The sequence below is a fragment of the Ursus maritimus genome, unplaced genomic scaffold (assembly GCF_017311325.1).
Source record: "Ursus maritimus isolate PB19 unplaced genomic scaffold, ASM1731132v1 scaffold_12, whole genome shotgun sequence".
Taxonomy (NCBI): domain Eukaryota; kingdom Metazoa; phylum Chordata; class Mammalia; order Carnivora; family Ursidae; genus Ursus; species Ursus maritimus.
The window spans coordinates 53,239,996-53,260,403 of record NW_024423564.1 but is presented as its reverse complement, the minus strand read 5'-3'; the positions used below and the strand labels follow the sequence as shown (position 1 = coordinate 53,260,403).

The window sequence follows — 20,408 nt, the reverse complement described above, 5'->3', positions numbered from 1 at the left end:
TAAAATATTACAATTAAGAAACAGAATATAAATGTGGAGGATTGGTTTTGATGAATTATTAACATAACATTTAAATAAATATAATTATACAACAGGCACAATATTATTTCATTCTTACACTTTTTATCCTTAAAAGTTTTTTTCAATTTCTTGAAATCACAATCACTGCATGTATATGTACGATTACAATTTTTCTGAAACCAAAAAAATTTTATGTACAAATAGCCCCCTAGAATTCCTACATGACAGAACAATACCTGCTTAAAAAAATTCGTCACTGTAAGAGTAGCCGGTCGAAAGCTGGTCAAGTTACAAGCATCATCTCCACTTGTTGTCCTTTCGAGTGACCGTCTGCCAACAATACTAGAATTCCTCCTTTCTGACCAAGACCCTTTTCGTTCTACCAAGGGGGGAAAAAAGGTATGATATTCATTTTCATAATATTTAAAATTTGTTTTAAAACAGCTTTTCAAACACCGGGAGAAAAAAAATCATTAAAGTTGAAAATTATCTATTCAGCGTATTATTGTAGTAAGAATTTCACTTCTGGAGGGGTGCCTGGGTGGCACAGTCAGCTAAGCATCCGACTTTTGGTTTCGGCTCAGGTCATGATCTCAGGGTTATGAGACTGAGCCCTGTGTCAGGCTCCACGCTCAGCACAGAGTCCACTTAAGATGGTCTCTCCCTCTCCCCTGCACTCATTCTCTCTCTCTAATAAATAAATAAATAAATAAGAATTTCACTTCTGGAGAGATCAGTAAGGAAGCACTATACCTAAATCTTCTGCTTCTCCTTTTAAAATTTCTCCAGTGTAGAAAGAGTCTCTTCTACGCTAAAATTATGCATATGACCAAAGATGAGCTATGAAGAGCAGCTATAGAGGAACTATGCATTTGTTAGGAATTATTCACACAATGAAAATTTTAGTCACCATGTAATAGTCCCTAACTTGGATTTGAATTTGAAACAGAATTTTAATTCAAAGTTCCTGCAAGATAACCCTTTTATTCAAAACCAACTGAACAGCTATATCGCAAGTCAACAAGGAAACAGAAGACTTAAAACTATAAACAAACTAGACATAACAGACATCTATATTACATATCAGCAAGCAAAAGCAGAATACATGGTCTTCTCAAGTGCACATAGGACATTCTCCAAGGCAGACTAAGACATAAGACAAAATACAATAAATTCAAAAGGACTGAAATTACATAAAAAATGTTCTCCAACAACAGCGAAATCAAACTATAAATCAGTAACAGCAGAAAATTTGGGAAATTCATAAACAGGTGGAAGTTAAACAGCAAACTCTCAAATAACCAATGGGTCAAAGAAGAAATAACAAGGGAAATTAGGAAATAGTTAAGATGTATGAAAATGAAAACACAATATCCCAAGACATATGGGATATCACTGAAGCAGTGCTCAGAGGAAAATTTTATCTATAAATGCCTAAATTTTAAAAAAAAAGAAAGCTCTCAAATCAGTAACTTAACCTTACATTTTAAGAAACTACAAAAAGAAAAAACTAAAACCAAAGCAAGTGTGAGCAAGGACTCAAAAAAAAAGACAACAGCTAAATGGCAATAAATAAAATAGAACCTAGAAACACATCAATGAAACCAAAAACTGGATCTTCAAAAAGAAAAATTTAAAAATGTTAGCTAAATGGGTAGTTAAAAATTAGGAAAGGCTTAAATTACTAAAATCAGGAATGAATGAGGAGACATCACTACAGCACTTAGAAAAGGGATTATATTATAGTATTATAAATAACTGTAGGTCAACAATTAGATAATTTACACAAAATGAACCAATTTTTAGAAAGAAAGTACTGAAACTGATTTAAGGTGAAACAGAAAATATAAAAGATCTAAAATAAGTTAAAAGATCTAATTAGTTAAGAAAAGACTTACCACAAAAAGACTGGCTTCACTAGTGAATTCTTCCAATTTTTTCAAAAACCAAATACCAATCCTTTACGAAACCCACCAAAAAACAAAGGAGTAATTCACAACTCATTCTGTGAGGCCAGTGTTACTTTGATACCAAACCAAGACAGTGATGTCATAAGAAAGAAAAACTGAAGACCAATATCCCTTTTGAATACAGAAGAAAAACTTTAAACAAAATACCAAGAAACATATTTTAACATCTACAAAAAACTTACCATCACCAAGTGGGATTTCTCCCAGAAATATAAGATTAGTTTAACATCGCAAACCCAATCATTTAATGCAATACACCCTAGTAAAAGAATAGAAGACAAACACACCATACAAGTCAACACAAGGCAGAAAAAGCATTTGACAAAATCCAACATCCTTTCATGATAAAAACACTCAAAAAGTTAGGCAAAGAAGGGAATTTCATCAATTTACTAAATTATATCTATAAAAAAACTACAGCAAATATCATACTTAATGATAAAAGACTGAATGGCTTCCCTCCAAGGTCAGGAACAAGAAGAGAATATCCACTCTTGCCACTTTAATATTGTATAGGAGGTTCTAGTTAAGATCATTAGAAAAGCAAAAAGAAATAAAAGACATCCAGGTTGAAAAGGAAACAGTAAACCTTTTGTTATTTACAGATGACATGATCTTATATAGAGAAAACCCTAAAGAATCCAGAAAAGAAATAAAAAACACTGTAATTAATAAACATGATCAAAATGGTTTCAAAGTACAAGATCAGTCAATATTCTATACACAAGAAATGAACATTCTAAAAATGAAATTAAGAAAACAATTCAATTTAAAATAGCATAAAAACACAGTAAAATATTTGGGTATACATTTAAGAGAAGAAGGACAATACTTGTACACTGTAAACTATAAAATATTGAAAAAATGTTAAGATCTAAATAAATGGAAAAACATTCCATGGGTTGGAAGACTTAATATTGTTAAAAGGGCAATACTTCGCAAATTGATTTACAGATTCAACGTAATGCCTATCAAAATTTCAGCTGCCTTTGTGCAGAAATTGACAGCTGATCCTAAACTTCAAATGAAACTACAATGATCCAAAATAGGCACACATACCAAAAATCTTTTTAAAAGATAATAAAGTTGGAGGACCACTCTCCCTACTTTCAAAAGTTATTGCAAAGCTAAAATAATCAAGACAGAATAGCATTACCATAAACACAGACATATAAATCAACAGAATATAATTGAGAGTCCAGAATTAAACCCAGATATCTATCATGAACTGATTTTCAGCAAGAATGGCAAGACCATTTGCTGGAGAAAGAATAGTGTTAGCAAATGGGTGTTGGGACAACTCATTATCTACATAAAAAGAATAATGTTGGACCTCTACCTCTCACCATGTATAAAAAGTAACTTGAAATGGATTATAGACAAATGTAACAGCTACCCCTATAAAACTCTTAGACAAAACATACAGGTAGGTCTTCCTGATCTTGGGTTAGGTAATGTTTTCTTAGATATAACTCCAAATGCACAAGCAACAAAAGAACTGAGAAATGGAACTTCGTCAAAATTTAAAATATCTGTGCTACAAACAATACCATCAAAAAAGTAAAAAAAAACAAAAAACAAAAAAACCCCACAGACTGGGAGAACATATTTGCAAGTCCTTCATTAGATAAAAACATTTGTATTCAGAACACATAAAGAACTACAACGCAATGATCAGAATATAAAAGCGCCACATAAAAAATGAGCATCCACTAGATAACAAAACAGACGTTAAAAAAGAGGGCAAAGGATATGACCAAATCTTTCTCCAAAGAAAGTATACAAATAGCCAGTGCAATAAAATACTCAAGATCATAACTATCAAGGAAAGACAAATCTAAACCACAAAGACAAACCTCTTTACTTGCACTAGGATGGCTGTAATCAAAGGGCCTGATAATAAAAGTGTCGGCAAAGATATGAAGAAATTGGAACCTTCAAACGCTGCTAGTAGAATTTTTAATGGTGCAGCAACATTGGAAAATAGCCTGGTAGTTCATCAAAAGGTGAAATACAGAAATATCATATGATGCAACAATTTCTAGTATAAAAAGAAATGAAAACATATGTCCACACAAAAGCTTGTATATGAACTTTAATTGCAGCATTATTCATAAACATCATTATTCATATTTCATATAAAAAGTATAAACAACCCAAATGTGCATCCATACAGACTAAGGAATTCTGAAGTTATTTAGGGTTGGGTTAGGGGTTTAGGGGAGAATGGAGTTACTGCTAATGAGTACAAAAGTGTTCCAAAATTAGATTGTGATGATGGTTTCAGAACCTTGTGAATATATCAAAAAAAACCAAGGCATTATACACTTTAAATGGGTGAATTATATGTACACGAATTACATCTCAATGAAGCTGCGGGGAAGAAAAGCAAAAAAAAAATCTTTTAATGCCTCAGAACACTGCAAGATCTACAAATAAAACAAGCCTATATAGAAAAATGAAAAAAATTATACATTTAGAAAAATTTTATATGAAACACTCTTACCTCCAGTGCTTATTTCCACCTCTGTAGAATCTCTTTCCAAACTCCCTGCACTGCTAACAATATTCATTAAATGGATTGCAGTCCAAGCAAAAGGCATGCGATATTTCCCAAGTCTTTGACAAAACTGATCGGCTTGACTTTTCAGCTTCTCCAATTTTTCCTTATTCTGCAAAACAAAACTTTATACATTATGTAATTATGCTCAAAAGAAATGAATTAAAAACTACTTCATAAAACATAAAAAGACAGGATAAGAATTCTCAATTCTCAACAAAGATGGAAAAATAGGGGCACCTGGGCGGCTCAGTCGGTTAAGCATCTGCCTTCAGCTCAGGTCATGATCCCAGGGTCCTGGGCTGGAGCCCTGAGGCGGGCTCCCTGCTCAGCTGGGAGTCTGCTTCTCCCTCTCCCTCTGTCCCTGCTCAAGTGCTGTCTCTCTCTCTAGCTCACTCTCTCCCTCAAATAAGTAAATAAATTCTTAAAAAAAAAAAAAAGATGAAAAAATAATCTATACCTTTCAGAGATCAACTAACACTATCTTAACCACTGAATAACTTCAACCCATTCTATAAATGTATGTGTAGAGTAAGTCTTTCAAATTTCTCTTTGTGATTATCTCACCTTGGTAGGAAAGAAAGTGGAGCAAGTGCCAAACATGTTTATGTATTACAAGTACTATTTTATGAAAAGAAACATAACCATGTTCTAGTCAGTAACTGCTAACTATAAAGTATTCGACGTTATGACTTACTAAATTTTATTATTCTGAAAAAGATGGAAGCAGTTGAGCCATTTGGAACTAATCTTTAATTTATGGCAAGAAAAGGAGTTAAGATGAGGTGCGAGTGGGGGAGGCACAAATAGGCTAATAACATACAAGCACAGAACTGTAATGAAAGAAGCAAAGAAAAAATTGTTACGAAGGGACTAAACCCTAGAAATAGACTGATGGTCCAAAGAGTATGTGCCTATCGGGAAGATATCCTGAAGTTGGCCCAACTTTTCGGCTGTCCCTGACACAAACACTAAGGTGGCCTGTGATAGCCAACCAATGGTCCAAGAGTAAAAACCGATACCAAATCTCTTACATACTCTTTCTATATACGATGTATACTCTAATGGTTGTCCTACCCTGAGACTCAGGTCTGGGAAAAGAGGGAAGGATAACTAAATGGTAGCACTGTTTATTGCTACCTACTATGCCTCCAAAATAGAATCTTGCTTTAAGAGACTAGATATCCAGTGTACTTGATTCTACCAGCTTATATACATACATAATAGACTGTTATTATAACTATGAGCTCCATAAAACAGCAAATTTAATTTAAAAAATGACGACCTGGGGAAAGCCAGAATACATTAACCCTGATTTCAACCAGCTAGCCAGGGATAAGAGAACATTATCATGTACCCAGGTCTACCTTGGTTAGCAGAAAAGGCTCAGTTCTTGTTTTAAATTTCACAAAGATAGAAAGCAAAACATATTCTAGATTTTGGTAACTTGTCCAGTATTCTTCAAGCGTACTCTCCTGGCTGTTTCAACTATTAAATCATGTGGTCAACAATCTAAGATCATCTGTTATTCTTTTTTTTATTATTTAAAAGATTTTATTTATTTATTTGAGAGAGACAGAGAGAAAGAGAACATGAGTGGGGAGAGGGAGAAGCAGACTCCCTGACTTAGCAGGGAACCTGATGTGGAGCTTGATCCCAGGACCCTGAGATCATGCATGACCTGAGCCAAAGGCAGACGCTTAACCAACTGAACAACCCAGGTGCCCCTCATCGGTTATTCTTTATTTTTAAGATTTTATTTATTGCTTTGTCAGACAGAGAGAGCACAAGCAGGGGGAGCAGCAGGCAGAGCAGGCAGAGGGAGAAGCAGGCTCCCCACTGAGCAAGGAGCCCAATGTGGGACTCGATCCCAGGACCCCAGGATCATGACCGGAGCCAAAGGCAGATGCTTAACTGACTGAGCCACCCAGGCATCCCTCATCTATTATTCTTGTAGGTAACTCAGGGTATCTGAAATTTAGTACCAACTTTATATAACACACTCTTGCTTTATAAATTGATCCAAATTCTAGAACACAGTGGTCAGATGGCAAAACAAAGATTGCATTTTCTATTTTTACTGTATTACTTAATTATCTGCAACTAGACAGAACTCCAGAATACTATCTTGCTATGCAAAGTTTTATTATCAATATCAATGTTTTATAAAAAATATCACTACTTTTGAAAATTTTAATTATTTAGGAATTAAACCACATTAACTTAGTTCTCTCCAAGAAAAAAAAATGTAGAGTCAATTAGTTTGGGGGTGAGGGAGATTTTAAAGAATAACACAGCACAGAGGCACCTGGGTGGCTCAGTCAGTTAACTGTCTGACTCTGGATTTCAGCTCAGGTCATGATCTCAAGGTTGTGACTGAGCCCTGCATCAGGCTCCGTATTGGGCATAAAGCCTGCTTAAGATTCTCTCACTCCATCTGCCCCTAACCAGCCCCACTCTAAGAAAAACAAAAAAACAAAAAAAAGAATAACAGCAAATGACACAAGCTAGGTGACAAAGGAAATAAAGAAGAAAATAATAAAGTGGGTAAGCCAATAGAAAATAAGAATTCATGAAATTCCTTAATATGCTTTGTATAGTATTCTCCCAAATAATAACTTGGGAAATCTGAGGATGTTTAGGGTTGGACTCAGAGATTTGGGGGAGATGGGGAGGGACTACATGACTACGAAGATGGGAAAAATGAGATGCATGATATTCTACCTTTGTGGCATCTGCTTCTTTGAAAATCATGTATGGTTCTGCACACTCTCCGATGTCACCCTGCTGTAGGACTTTTTCTAGCTGTCAAAGGAAAAAAAGTAAAGACTAATTAAGCCAAAGAAGAAAAAAAAAAAAGCAATCAAGCTGGAATGCAAGGATGGTTCACTATAAGAAAATCAATCAACTACATAATTCACTACATTAATGGAATGACAGAAGAAAAAACACATGATCATTCAATTGATACAAAAAAATAACTGGGCAAAATTCAACACCCTTTCACGCTAGAACACTCAATAAACTAGAAATACAAGAAAGCTACCTCAAAATAATAAAGGCCATATATGGAAACACCATAGCAAAAATCATACTCAATAGTGAAAGGCTGAAGGTTTTTCCTCTTACATCAGGAGCAAGATAAAGATGCTCACTTTTGCCAATTCAATTCAACAAAGTACTGGAAGTCTAAGTCAGAAAACAAGGAAGAAAAAGACCGGGAAAAAAAAAAAAAAAAAGAGCCCAAATTTTAAAGGAAAACGTAAAATTGTCCCTGTTTGCAGATATGATCTTTTGTTCAGAAAACCCTAATATTACACATACACACACACAAATAGTTGAACTAATAAATAAATTCAGCAAAGTTGCACGATACAAAATCAACATGCAAAAATCATTTGTATCTCTATACACTAATAATGAACAAGTCAAGAAGGAAATTAACAATTTCATTTACAGTAATATTAAAAAGAAAAAAAAATACAGGTATCCCCCATTTTGAGAAAGCTTGCATTATGTCACTTTGCTTTTACAGAAGACCTACATTAATACTTGCTTTCGCTAACTGAAAGAAATATGGAGAGTTTCAATTTTACAAAAAAAGGCAAAACATAAAAATAACATTCAACATTTGCTTTGCAGTTGCCAGATATACAGGCAGCATACACCCTGAGAAGCAAGAGTGGCACTGCCAAGCTCCTTGCCTGGACACTACACTCAGGATCTCAGCATCAAGCTGCCATAGCTTTGAACTGTGTCTAAGAGCATCTGTGCTTTATCTCCATTTATTTTGTGCATTTGTTGGCAAGATATGTCCAAAGGTACCAGGAAAGCCTAAGAGAGGTTATTTTTTTGGGTCTAAGCAGGACATATAAACTGTTTTAATCGTGCAAAGGAGTACGACATGACAACATAAATAAAAGAACAAACTAATGCTGCACATGACAATATGGAGGACTCTCCCAGACATTATATTGAGTGAAAGAAGCCAGAACCAAGAGCCTGCATAGTGTATGATTCCTTTCATATGAACTTCAAGAAGAAAAGCCAGCAATGGTGACAGAAGTTGGAATACTAGCTATCTGGTAGAAGGGAAGGGGTAGTCACTAGAAAGAGAAACACAAGAACCCTCCAGGGTAATGAGGTAATAGAAATACTGTATTGTCTTGAGCTCAGGAGTGATTACACAGATAAAAACACATGGAAGAATTCACCCAACTGTTTACTCCAGATTTGTATACTATAAAGATCTCACTGTATATATTTTATATCTCAATTTTTTACAAAACTGAGAAATACCAAGTGTAACTAACTGAAACTTATTCACTGCTGGTGGGAATGCCACTATCACAGATACTTTGGAAACCCATTCGATAGCATCTACCAAAGCTGACCCACAAATATTCTGACTTAGCAATTCTACTCCCAAGAATAAACTAAAGGGAAATGAATACATATACCTAGCCTCATGGAATGCAAATGTTTACAGAATTACTGATAAAGGGGCACCTTGGTGGCTCAGTCAGTTAGGCATCTGCCTTTGGCTCCGGTCATGGTCCCGGGGTCCTGGGATCGAGCCCCGCATTGGGCTCCCTGCTCAGCTGGAAGCCTACCTCTCCCTCTCCCACTTCCCCCACGTGGGTTCCCTCTCTCGCTGTCTCTCTATCAAGTAAATAAATAAAATCTTTAAAAAAAAAATTACTGATAAAAACCACAAAATTAAATTAACCAAAATGTCTCTCACCAGTAAAGAGAATTATAATATATTCATATAATACTAAAAAGCAATGTAAATGAATTTTAAAACTGGGGCATGGGGCGCCTGGGTGGCTCAGTTCGTTAGGCATCGGACTCTTGGTTTCCACTGGGTCATGATCTTGAGGTTGTTAGATCACTGTCAGGCTCCACGCTCAGTGAAGCGTCTGCTTGGGATTCTCTCTCTCTCTCTCCCTCTGCTCCTTCCTCAACTCGCAGGCACATGCTCTCTCCCTCTCTCTCTAAAATAAATAAAATCTTTAAAAAAATAAAAAATAAAAATGTATACTGCATAGAGCAGTATAGATTAATCACATAATCATGTGGCAAGTCACAAAATATACATACTATTGGATCCTATTAACACAGTGTTCAAAAACAAACAAGTACTTTGGGGGGAGAAAAAAAGGAGTAGTTAACGGTACATGGGCAGTTTCTTAGATTCTGGTTAACATTTTGTTTCTTAACCTGGGTGGGTGGTAACATAATGTATTTATTTGGGGACAATTCATTAAGCCATATACTTATGACTTTTTTCATACCTCAATAAAAAATTTAATTAAAATAATTTTAAGCTTATTTTGTTATCATTACCTTACTGTAACCCAAGTCTTTTTTCATCTATTTGTGGGTTTCTTTCAATGAGCTTTGTTTTTATTCTCTAAAATGGTGGCTTTCAGAAACAATAATCCAAACATAATGGTATTACCCCTTTACCTATTTATCAGAATGTAACTATGCTATTAAACAGGACACAAAAATGAGCAAGGAATTAATAATCCTGGTTGAGCCAGAATTCCAGTACCTCAGACAGTGATAGACTACACTAACAGCCCCATTCTTCATGCTTCCTTTCCCCCACTCATTGCCACCTGACATTGGAATTCCTCTGAATAAAGAGGCCAAGTATATATTCCAACTTCTTGATTTTTGTGTTCTGTCACATGACTTGTCTTGGCCAACAGAATGTTAGCTGGTATGATGTGACTAAAGGCTTGAAAGATGCCTATGCAGGTGGGTCTGCTGCTCTTTGGCACTTCTGCAATCACCATGAGAATATGCCAGGCTAGCTTGCTAAAAAAGAGACATACAGAGAAGTACAGCTCCAGCTGAATCCACCGACCCGCAACCAATTAACAGCCAGTTGCAGCAACATGACCACCTAAGAGAGAGTACAGCCTTTATCGACTGACCACCAGACAACTCAGACGCATGACCTAAGTCAGTGCTTGTGGTCACATGTCACTGGGACTTGCTCTTTTTGTCCTTGTATAGCAATAACTCCCTAAGACACAGATCAACGGAATTTTTCCTCTCAAGAAACAAAAACACCCTGCTGGACCACAAGTGATTTAAGAAAACCTCCTAAATTAACATTTCCTTTAAAATTTTAACAATATTTTAACTTACTCATTTTTTTCGAAATTACAAGAAAGTCTTTTTCTAAGTATATACACGTATTTGTGTACATATGTATTTTACACAATTGAGGTCATACAGTAGAGTTTTGTACCGGACTTGTCACTGAATATATCATACATACATTTCTGTGTCACTAAAAATTCTTCCAAATTGTGGTTTTATTTGCCATAGTATCCCATCATATGAATATACCATGATTTATTTCCCTATTTACTTATATTGAACATTTATGATATTTCTTTTTTTTTAAGATTTTATTTATTTATTTGACAGAGAGAGACAGTGAGAGAGGGAACACAGGCAGTGGGAGAGGGGAGAAGCAGGTTTCTTGTTGAGCAGGGAGCCCAGTGCAGGGCTCAATCCCATCAGGACCTGAGCCGAAGGCAGATGCTTAACAACTGAGCTACCCATGTGATATTTACGATATTTCTTATCTTTAATCCTATCTCAGCTGTTCAGTCCCATGATGTCAACCAAATCCTGTCACTAAATGATCTCATTTTCAAGCAGTCAATATTCCAACCATCAGCTATATCTTTCCATCTCATTTCCTCAAATATGTTCTGTTTTATGAAAATGTACTCATATTCCCATGTAAAGGAATGTGTATATACTATATCAATTCTATTAATACCTAGAACTTTACTCTTCCAGTTTCTAAAGACCTCTGCTACTAAATCTTTGCTTCTAAGACTGTTCATTGTAGCTAAGACCTATTTTAACCTGAATTCATAGCAATGTGTCCACAAATTAGGACATTATTCCTGTGGGTAAATAGGATTCATTTCATGACAATCCACTTTATAACCTTATTGTAAAATTCATTACCGTTTATGATAATTTTATATAAATAAAGATAAAATGATTAAGGAATATATTTTAGGCTTCTCTCAAGTCAAGGTCAAGTTATGGTAAATTATTCTTCGAGTTATCCTAAGCTGAGCAGCTTAGTAAGATTCAGATTTTACAATTTGTAATCCTTAGTTCTTTTTTGTTTTTGTTTTTGTCTTTGTTTCAAGTTTTTATTTATGCTCCAGTTAGCTAATACATAGTGTAATACTAGTTTAAGGAGTAGAATTTAGAGATTCATCACTTATATACAATACCCAGTGCATCACAAGCGCCTCCTTAACACCCACCACCCATTTAACCCATCCCCCTGCCCACCCTCACTCCAGTAACCCTCAGTTTGTTCTCTATAGTTAAGAGTCTGTTTGATGGTTTGCTTCTCTCTTTTTTTTCTATGTTTCTAATTCTTATTCTCAACTGCCTGACATTCAAATCATAATGCTCCATGACCTCAATGATTTAAATATTGATATCTATATAATATAGGAACCGAGTGATAAAATCATAGTAAGGTTCCTATGAAAGTTAATTTTATATGCCAACTTGGCTAGGCTATGATGCCCAGTTACTTGATCAAACCAATCTACATGTTGCCGTGAAGGTATTTTTTTTTAGAGGTGATTAGCATTTAAATCAGTAGAGTAAAGCAGACTACCTTCTCCACAATGTGGGTGGGCCTCATCCAATTAGGAGAAGGCCTTAAAAGCAAAGACTGAGGTTTCCCAAAGAAATAATTCTCAACACTGCCTGAGCCTCCAGTCTGCTGCCCTGAGGAATCCAGACTCAAGACTACAATATCAACTCTTACCTGAACTCCAGCCTGCCACCTTGCCCTACACATTTCAAATTTGCCCCCTCATAATTACATGAGCCAATTCCTTAAAATCAATGTGTGTGTGTGTGTGTGTGTGTGTGTGTGTGTGTGTGTGTGTGTGTCTCCATCCTACTGAACTATTTCTCTGGAGAATCCTTACTAACAGAGCTCCCACTCAAAAAAAAAAAAAAAAAAAAAAAACTTAGGAAGCACTTATAGTGTACGTCCAATATTGTGTTAACAAAAATTAAGATGAAAACAATAAAGATAAAATCTTTGCCCCTGAAAATCTTGCAATATTAATAGAGACAAGTAGACAGACACCACACAAATAAACCAATATATTTAACATTAGTCTCACCTTTATTACAAGAAAAACATCTTGTGAAGGATAAGTGATAGAAAAAATAGCTGATCTTGCCAAGGTGGTAATGGCAGCAGGTGGTACGTGGGGACGTAATAATCCTTTCATCTGCTCAGAATTAAGGTCAAAATAAAAGTTTTCTGAAATCTAAAAAACATTCATATATTAAATTTAAAATCTATACATTTTACAAAAATCAAGCACACTCTTAAAATATTATAGATATTAGAACACTATACTAACATACAGTTTATGATACATTTCAATGAGCAATCTTTAGTATCTAAAACAAGGTAAAAAGAAATATACAAACTATTTGGGAAATATACAAGAAACTTATTCTAAAGAACTATATCCCTAACTTCTTTGATTAGATATGTAACCTGTAATAAAGTACACAAAGAAATTATTAAGATGAACTACCTCAAACTGAGTCTTTAAAAAATTATATATTTTAGCAGATTTGATTTAGCAAATACAAGCTGCTGGAGCAGAGCTCCACTGCAGAAATCTGTAATATATTGACAGCAGAAGTCACTGAAAAGTACTTAGTTTCTACTACACATTAATTAGGCTTAGAATATAAGTTAAGAAATCCTACATGAGGGGTGCCCAGGTGGCTCAGTCAGTTAAGCATCTGTCTTTGGCTCAGGTCATGATCCCAGGGTCCTGGGATCGAACCCATGACGGGCTCCCTGCTCAGCATGGAGCCTGCTTCTCTCTCTCCCTCTGCCCTTCCTCCCTGCTCGCTCGCTCTCCAGCTCTCTCAAATTAATCAAATCTTTGGTTTGTTTTTTTTTTAAAGATTTTTCATTTATTTATTTGACAGAGAGCACAGCAGGGGGAGCAGCAGGCAGAGGCAGAGGGAGAAGCAGGCTCAGTGAGCAGGGAGCCCTAGGTGGGGCTTGATCCCAGGACCCTGGGAGCATGACCCAAGCTTAAGCAGACACTTAAAGACTAAGCCACCCAGGTGCCCCAATAAATCAAAACTTTAAAAAAAAAAAAAAAAACAAGAAAGGCTGTATGAAATAGCCCTCTGAAAAACTCCTAAGAGTAATACAGATATAATGGTAAAACTAAAGCAGTATTTAAGACAAAATATTTCAAGCACACATAAATTATCTTTTAGCTAGCGTAAATTTTAAAACTGCATCATCAAAAATTCCTAATGATTCTAATCCTTTATACATTGTTTGCCTAAAATACTTTTCTTATATTAACTTTTCTTAAACTAAAAGAAAGCTGCTTCTGCTACTTGCTTTTGGAACTCTTTCCATTAAATAAAAACTAGGAATTAGCTAAACTATTTTATAATAAGAAAATATTTAACAAGCCTCAATAAATTAAATTTCTATTTTCTTTTTAAAAGATACATGTTTGGGGTGTATGAGTTGGTTAAGCTTCTGCCTTCGGCGGGGATGCTGCTTCTCCCTTTCCCTGCCCACCCCCACACCTGTCCATGCACACACGCACACTTTTCCCTCTCTCAAATAAATAAAATCTTAAAAAAAATAAAAAATAAAAGATACATGTTTAACAATTCTCAAAAAAAAAATTATCTTATAAAACAAATTAAAAACAAGTTTCTAAAACCAAGAATTGGGACAAAAGACTATGTTCAAACAATATACTCTTACCTTTTTCTTTTCCTTGACATCATATAAAGCCAAACTTGCAAAAATGGGTTCAATTTCAATTTCAAACCTTTAAGAAGAAAAAAAAAAAGGATTTTAACTTTTCTTTCTGAAACACTTTACCATGTGTATCTTTCAGTTTAAACCAAAAATTACCTCCTCTAGGTAATCTTGTATATTCAATGTAAAAAAAAAAAAAAAACTAAACTAAACTAAGAAAACACACAAAAAAAAATTCAGAGGAAAAAGGGAACACACAAAATCCCACCCCATGGAGAGAAGCAAAATTAACGGTTTCAGGGCCTATCCATCTACACTTGTGTCTATGTAAAAATACACTTGATGAATGGATCTTTTTAAAACAAAGTGTGCTGGGGCGCCTGGGTGGCTCAGTCGGTTAAACGTCTGCCTCCGGCTCAGGACATGATCCCAGGGTCCTGGGATCGAGCCCTGCATTGGGGTTCCTGCTCCGTAGGGAGCCTGCTTCTCCCTCTCCCTCTGCCTGCTGCTCCCCCTGCTTGTATTCTCTCTGTCAAATAAATAAAATCTTTAAAAAAAAATAAAAAATAAATAAAACAAAGTGTGCCACCATATATTTAGTAGTCTGCTTTCTCAACTTATTATTTTATGGATATATTTCCCCTGTCATAAATATTAATCAAACCATGATTTTTTAATGCTGGCATAGTAATTTTCATTATATGAATATGCCAAAATGTATTTTTGAACTGTACGCTTAAATTGAGATGTCTAATTTCACTTCCAAGGACAGTGATTTACATACAGCAAACATTTAGTAAACATCTGCTGAAGGAAATTATATGTAACATTAGGTTAACTAAAACTCTAGAGCAGTAGTTCTCAACAAAGGACAATTTTGCCCCCAAGGGGACATTTGGCCATGTCTGGAGACATTTTAAATTATCATTACTGCAGGAGTATTACTGGTATTTAGTGAGACAGGCCAGGGCTGTGACTAAACATTCTGCACTGTAGAGGAGAGTCCCTGACAGCTAAGAATTATCCAGACGAAAATGTCAATAGTGCCAAGGTTATAAAAACCCTGTTCTACACCGCTCATTTTTTAATCCTAAGAGTATTATCAAAGTCCTTGCAGGAGATAACATATTCGCATTGGGTTAAGAGTTTAATGAAGGGTGACTGACAAAGATTTGGACAAGATTTAGGAAGAACAACTACAGAGAGTACAATTCTCTGGGAACAACAATAGCAGGGAGTCATTACCAATCCTTGACCTAAAGAGACCTTGGAAGCGGTAAACCAAAATTTAGAAAGAAAAGATACATAAGGGCCTTTCACAGAAACAGTGGCCTTGGGAGAAGGAGGCAACCAATCAATATGACCTTGCAGGGAATGAGTCAAGAAATAAATACCCCTGAATTCACGCTTTTCCACCCTCTGACTTCCTGCTGATGCCTCTTCCGGCAGGACTCAACCCAGAAGCCAAAAGAGTAGGGATTTTGGTGATACCGTCTACACAGCTCAACTTCTACAAAGCCTACTACTCCGCAACCTCTCTAACACCTGTTACCGTCACTCCCTCGGACTTTGTGACTCCAGTGGGTGGGTGGTATCACACTGGACTTTTAATATGCATTTCTTCGTTTATTTATGACCACACAGGTATCCTCTTTTGGACCATTTTTCTATTTCTTATTTAACATTTTCCTCAATTTATACTTCTTTATGAATTCTGTATATGGACACTTTGTCAAATGAATGTATTGAAAATATCTTCTCCCTCTGTTTGACAGAGAAAGAAAGAGAAACAGAGAGAAACAGATATCCAACTGTCCTGCCAATTTATTGAAAAGATTACCTTTCCACACTGTCTATACATTTGTTTCCCTTTATCTGTGAAAAATGTTCCAAGACCCCCCATGGATGCCTGAAACCTTGTGGATAGTACGGAAACCTATATATACTATGTTTTTCCCAATACATACACAATCTGTGAGGTTTAATTTATACTCTAGGCACAGTAAAAGATTAACAACAATAACTAATAACAAAATAGAACAACTACAACAACATACTGTAATAAAAGATATGTGAATGTCGTCATCTCTCTCTCTCAAATGTCTTATTGTACTATACTCATCCTCCTTTTCTTTATGATGATATGAGAGGATAAAATGCCTATGTATGAAATAAAGCGAGGGGAATGACATAGGCTTCCACATTGGGTTAGGCTACTATTGACCTTCTGACAATACATCAGAAGGATCATCACCTGCTTCTGGACAGCAACTGACCACTGGCAACTGGATCCATGGATAAGACAGGGACTAGTGCCGTACCACTTTAATAGTAAAGCAAAAATCCATACACATATAGGTCTGTTTCTAGCTCTATTCCATTGGACAGTTTATCTAATTATGTGTCCACGCTATACTGTCTTAATTACGTAGCTTCATATTAAATCTTGACACCTCGTTTTTTTCGTAAAGTGCTTCAAAACTGCCCTGCCTCCTTTTGCATTTTCGTATAAATTTTAAATTCAGATAAAAATAAGCAAAAATGGATCAAAGGCAAGAGAAATGTTCATTACTTATTCAGAAAATGAATATCCTACTTTGTAATTTAGCACCATAAAATTCATGTATAACTTTCTCTATGATGTTCTTGGACAATATTTAAAGATCCATATTGTTAGTACGATGAACAAAGGTTGGAAATCCTGAGGAAAAAAACAGTGTGTTTCACATTAAGAAAGGCCCCTCTGGGGGCGCCTGGGTGGCTCAGCCATTAAGCATCTGCCTTCAGCTCAGGGGGTGCGCCCAGCATTCTGGGATCGAGCCCCGCATCAGGCTCCTCCACTGGGAGCCTGCTTCTTCCTCTCCCACTCCCGCTGCTCATGTTCCCTCTCTCGCTGGCTGTCTCTCTGTCAAATAAATAAATAAAATCTTAAAAAAAAAAAAAAAAAAAAGAAATGCTCCTCCAAGAATTTTTTAAATGAGATACATAATTTGATTTTTTTTTTTTTAATGTTTCAAAGGCTCTTCCATTATATAAAGGGACTGTCATAGTGGTTGTTTTATTCTTTTTTATCTTTTCTCTTTTTTCAATGTATACCCCTCATACATTCAGTATATAATTTGAGTCAGAAAATTTTAAAAAAGCATACCATATTACTCCCATGCAACCAAATATGTGCATGCTTGAGTTCGTCAAGAAATACTATCTGAGGGATGCCTGGATGACTCCGTCGGTTGGGTGTCTGCCTTTGGCTCAGGTCACGATCTCAGCATCCTGGGATCGAGTCCCGTATTGGGCTCCCTGCTCAGGTGGGAGTCTGCTTCTCCCTCCCTCTGCTTTTGTGAGTTCATGCTCTCTCTCTATCCTCTCTTTCCCTCTCAAATAAATAAATAAAATCTTTTTAAAAAATAAATACTATTTGAGCATTAGATACACAGTGGCTACTAAACTGCAAAAAGATTGGGTTTTTTTCACTATAAGTGCTCATTTATTTGAAATGTTGAGAATTCTAAAACATCCAAAAACAGGCAATTTTTAATCACTCAGAGGCCTACGAAAACACACAACTAACAAAATACTGGTTTATTTCTTTTAGGCTTTTTTCTTTTTTTTTAGTGGGGTGTATTTTTTTTTTTTTAATTCCCCCTGAGAGGGTGCAGTGTCCTGGAAGCACTACAATACCAGGTCGATGTGTGGAGTGGAGGGAGCAAGCTCCTATTCCACCTCCTAGTTCCAAAAATCCATTTAAAATACTGTCCTTGGCTAGAGGATGCATCAGATATTAAACTGATAAGAACAGATTTTAGTGGGGTGTATTTTAACACATTTGCTTTCATACAATTTTCATAATACAGTTTTGAACATTTTATCAACATTTACTAACCCTCTTATGACTTATAGTAAATTCTGTCTGATAATAATATCACTACAAATCTGGAACCACACTGTTAGTTGGAGTTTTCTGAACCACACAGATAGTACATAAGCTTATGGTTATGAACTCAAGAGGAGTTACTGTTTTGGGTTTTTCTCACTGTTTCATATATAAATTTCTCCCCGTTAGGACCAAAATTATAACAGGTAAATATCTCTACTACCTAGAATACTATTCCTATAAAATCTTGTGTACTTACACAAGAATCTGTTTCCACCCTGAGTGCAAGCTCTTTCTCTTGTAGAGTCCATTAAAACAGCATTGGGCAACAGCCCCAGTGTAAAAATTCGCTACAGAATGCTTACCCCTGTGGAAAGATTTCTTAGCATTTCAAGGCTCCCAAAAAATTCTTAGTTTTGTAACAGCTAACCATGCCTGGGTAGGGTTTCCCTGAATGTCTAGACCACTTTATTGCTGACTCACAGTCTTCTTAATATTAGAAACAAGCAGGATAAAGGAAGGTTATTCTTGGAAAACAAAATGTAAGAAAACTTATTTTCAAAAAGGTATCAGTTTTTGAAATTGATGACTAAAATAAAACTATCATTTCTGACCCTTTCTGAAATCACAATGTGACTAAGTTCTTCCTTACCTTAAACCTAGATTTTTCTTATGATAGAGAAATCATATATATTTTTTTTCTTGGTTCCGAATTTTTTTTTTAAGATTTTATTTATTTATTTGACACAGAGAGAGAGCTAGCAAGAGAGAGAGAGCACAAGCAGGAAGAGCAGCAGGCAGAGGCAGAGGGAGAAGCAGGCTCCCCACTGAGCAAGGAGCCCGATGTACGGCTCAGTCCCAGAACGCTGGGATCATGACCTGAGCCAAAGGCAGACACTTAACCAACTGAGCCACCCAGGCATCCCTTGGTTCAGAATTTTTAACAAGAGCTGACCAAACTAAAACTGAAGAACTCAAAATGATGTGAAAAACCATTCTCTATTTTATTTAAGGGAGAAACAATAAATTTAAAACTTTATTAGTCAGTAAGTATAAAAACCATAATGAGATGTCTCACATCTACTATCATCAAAAAAAATAGATAATAAAAAGTGTTGGCAAGATGTAGACAAGTTAGAAGCCCTGTACTTGCTAGTGGGAATGTAAAATTGTGCAGCTGCTTTGGACAACAGCCTGGCAATTCCACAATTTAAACATAGAATTACCAAATCAACTACAATTCTACACGTAGGTCTATACCCAAGAGAAATGAAAACATATGCTTATAAGTAAATGTCCAAGCAAAATGATTCATAACAGCTAAAACAGTAGAAACAACTGTTTCCACTTAATCAACTGAATCAATTGATGAATGGATAAACAAAATACTGTGTATCCATCCCATGAAATATCACTCACCCATAAAAAGAAATCAAGTACTGATAATGCTACAACATAGATACACCTTGAAAACATTATACTAAATGAAAGAAGCCAAACAAAAAGAAACACATACTGTATTATTCCATTATTGGGAAATGATCAAAATAAACAATCTATATAGACAGAAAATAGATCATTGGTTGCCGAAGGCTGGAAGAATTGGGGGGGAAAGTGAAACGTAATGGATATGGGATTTCTTTTTGGGATGATGAAAATGTTCTAAAATTGACTGTGTTGATATTGCACAAATCTGTGAATATACTAAAACCCACTGAATTGAACACTGGGTGAACTAGGTGAATCCACTGGTGAACTATACTGGGTATACTTTGGGTGAACTGCATAATATGTGATTATATTTCAATAAGGCTATTATTTTTTAAAAAGTGGAAACAACACATGCTCATCAACTGATAAATGGATAAACAAAATGTGCTGTATTCACGGTTCAATATTAATAGCCATATAAAAGAAGGACGTATGGATATATGCTACAACATAAACCTTGAAAACATTGTGCTACGTGAAAGAAGCCAGACACAAAAGACCACATATTAAATAATTCCATTTCATGAATTATACAGAATACAGAATAGGCCAACTTAAAGAAACCTAAAGCAAATTAGTGGTTGTCAGGGGCTGAGAGAATAGGGAGTGACCACTAACGGTACTTTTATGAACTGAATTGTGTACCCTGAAAAT

The 20,408-nt window shown here is 35.6% G+C and overlaps 1 protein-coding gene and 1 non-coding gene across 2 annotated transcripts in view; both read right to left on the bottom strand.

Moving 5' to 3' along the window:
* DOCK7 (dedicator of cytokinesis 7) overlaps positions 1-20,408 on the bottom strand; it is a 201,827-nt gene that overhangs the window by 137,961 nt on the left and 43,458 nt on the right. The window contains exons 8-12 of the mRNA XM_040627213.1: positions 14,393-14,459; positions 12,753-12,902; positions 7,276-7,356; positions 4,498-4,663; positions 258-400 (exon numbers count right to left, since the gene is read on the bottom strand). Coding sequence (XP_040483147.1) covers positions 258-400; positions 4,498-4,663; positions 7,276-7,356; positions 12,753-12,902; positions 14,393-14,459 — 607 coding nt within the window. The remainder of the gene's footprint in view (positions 1-257; positions 401-4,497; positions 4,664-7,275; positions 7,357-12,752; positions 12,903-14,392; positions 14,460-20,408) is intronic.
* On the bottom strand, positions 18,038-18,230 carry LOC121102142. Its single transcript, XR_005834234.1, has one exon. It is a non-coding gene; the product is annotated as a U2 spliceosomal RNA (small nuclear RNA).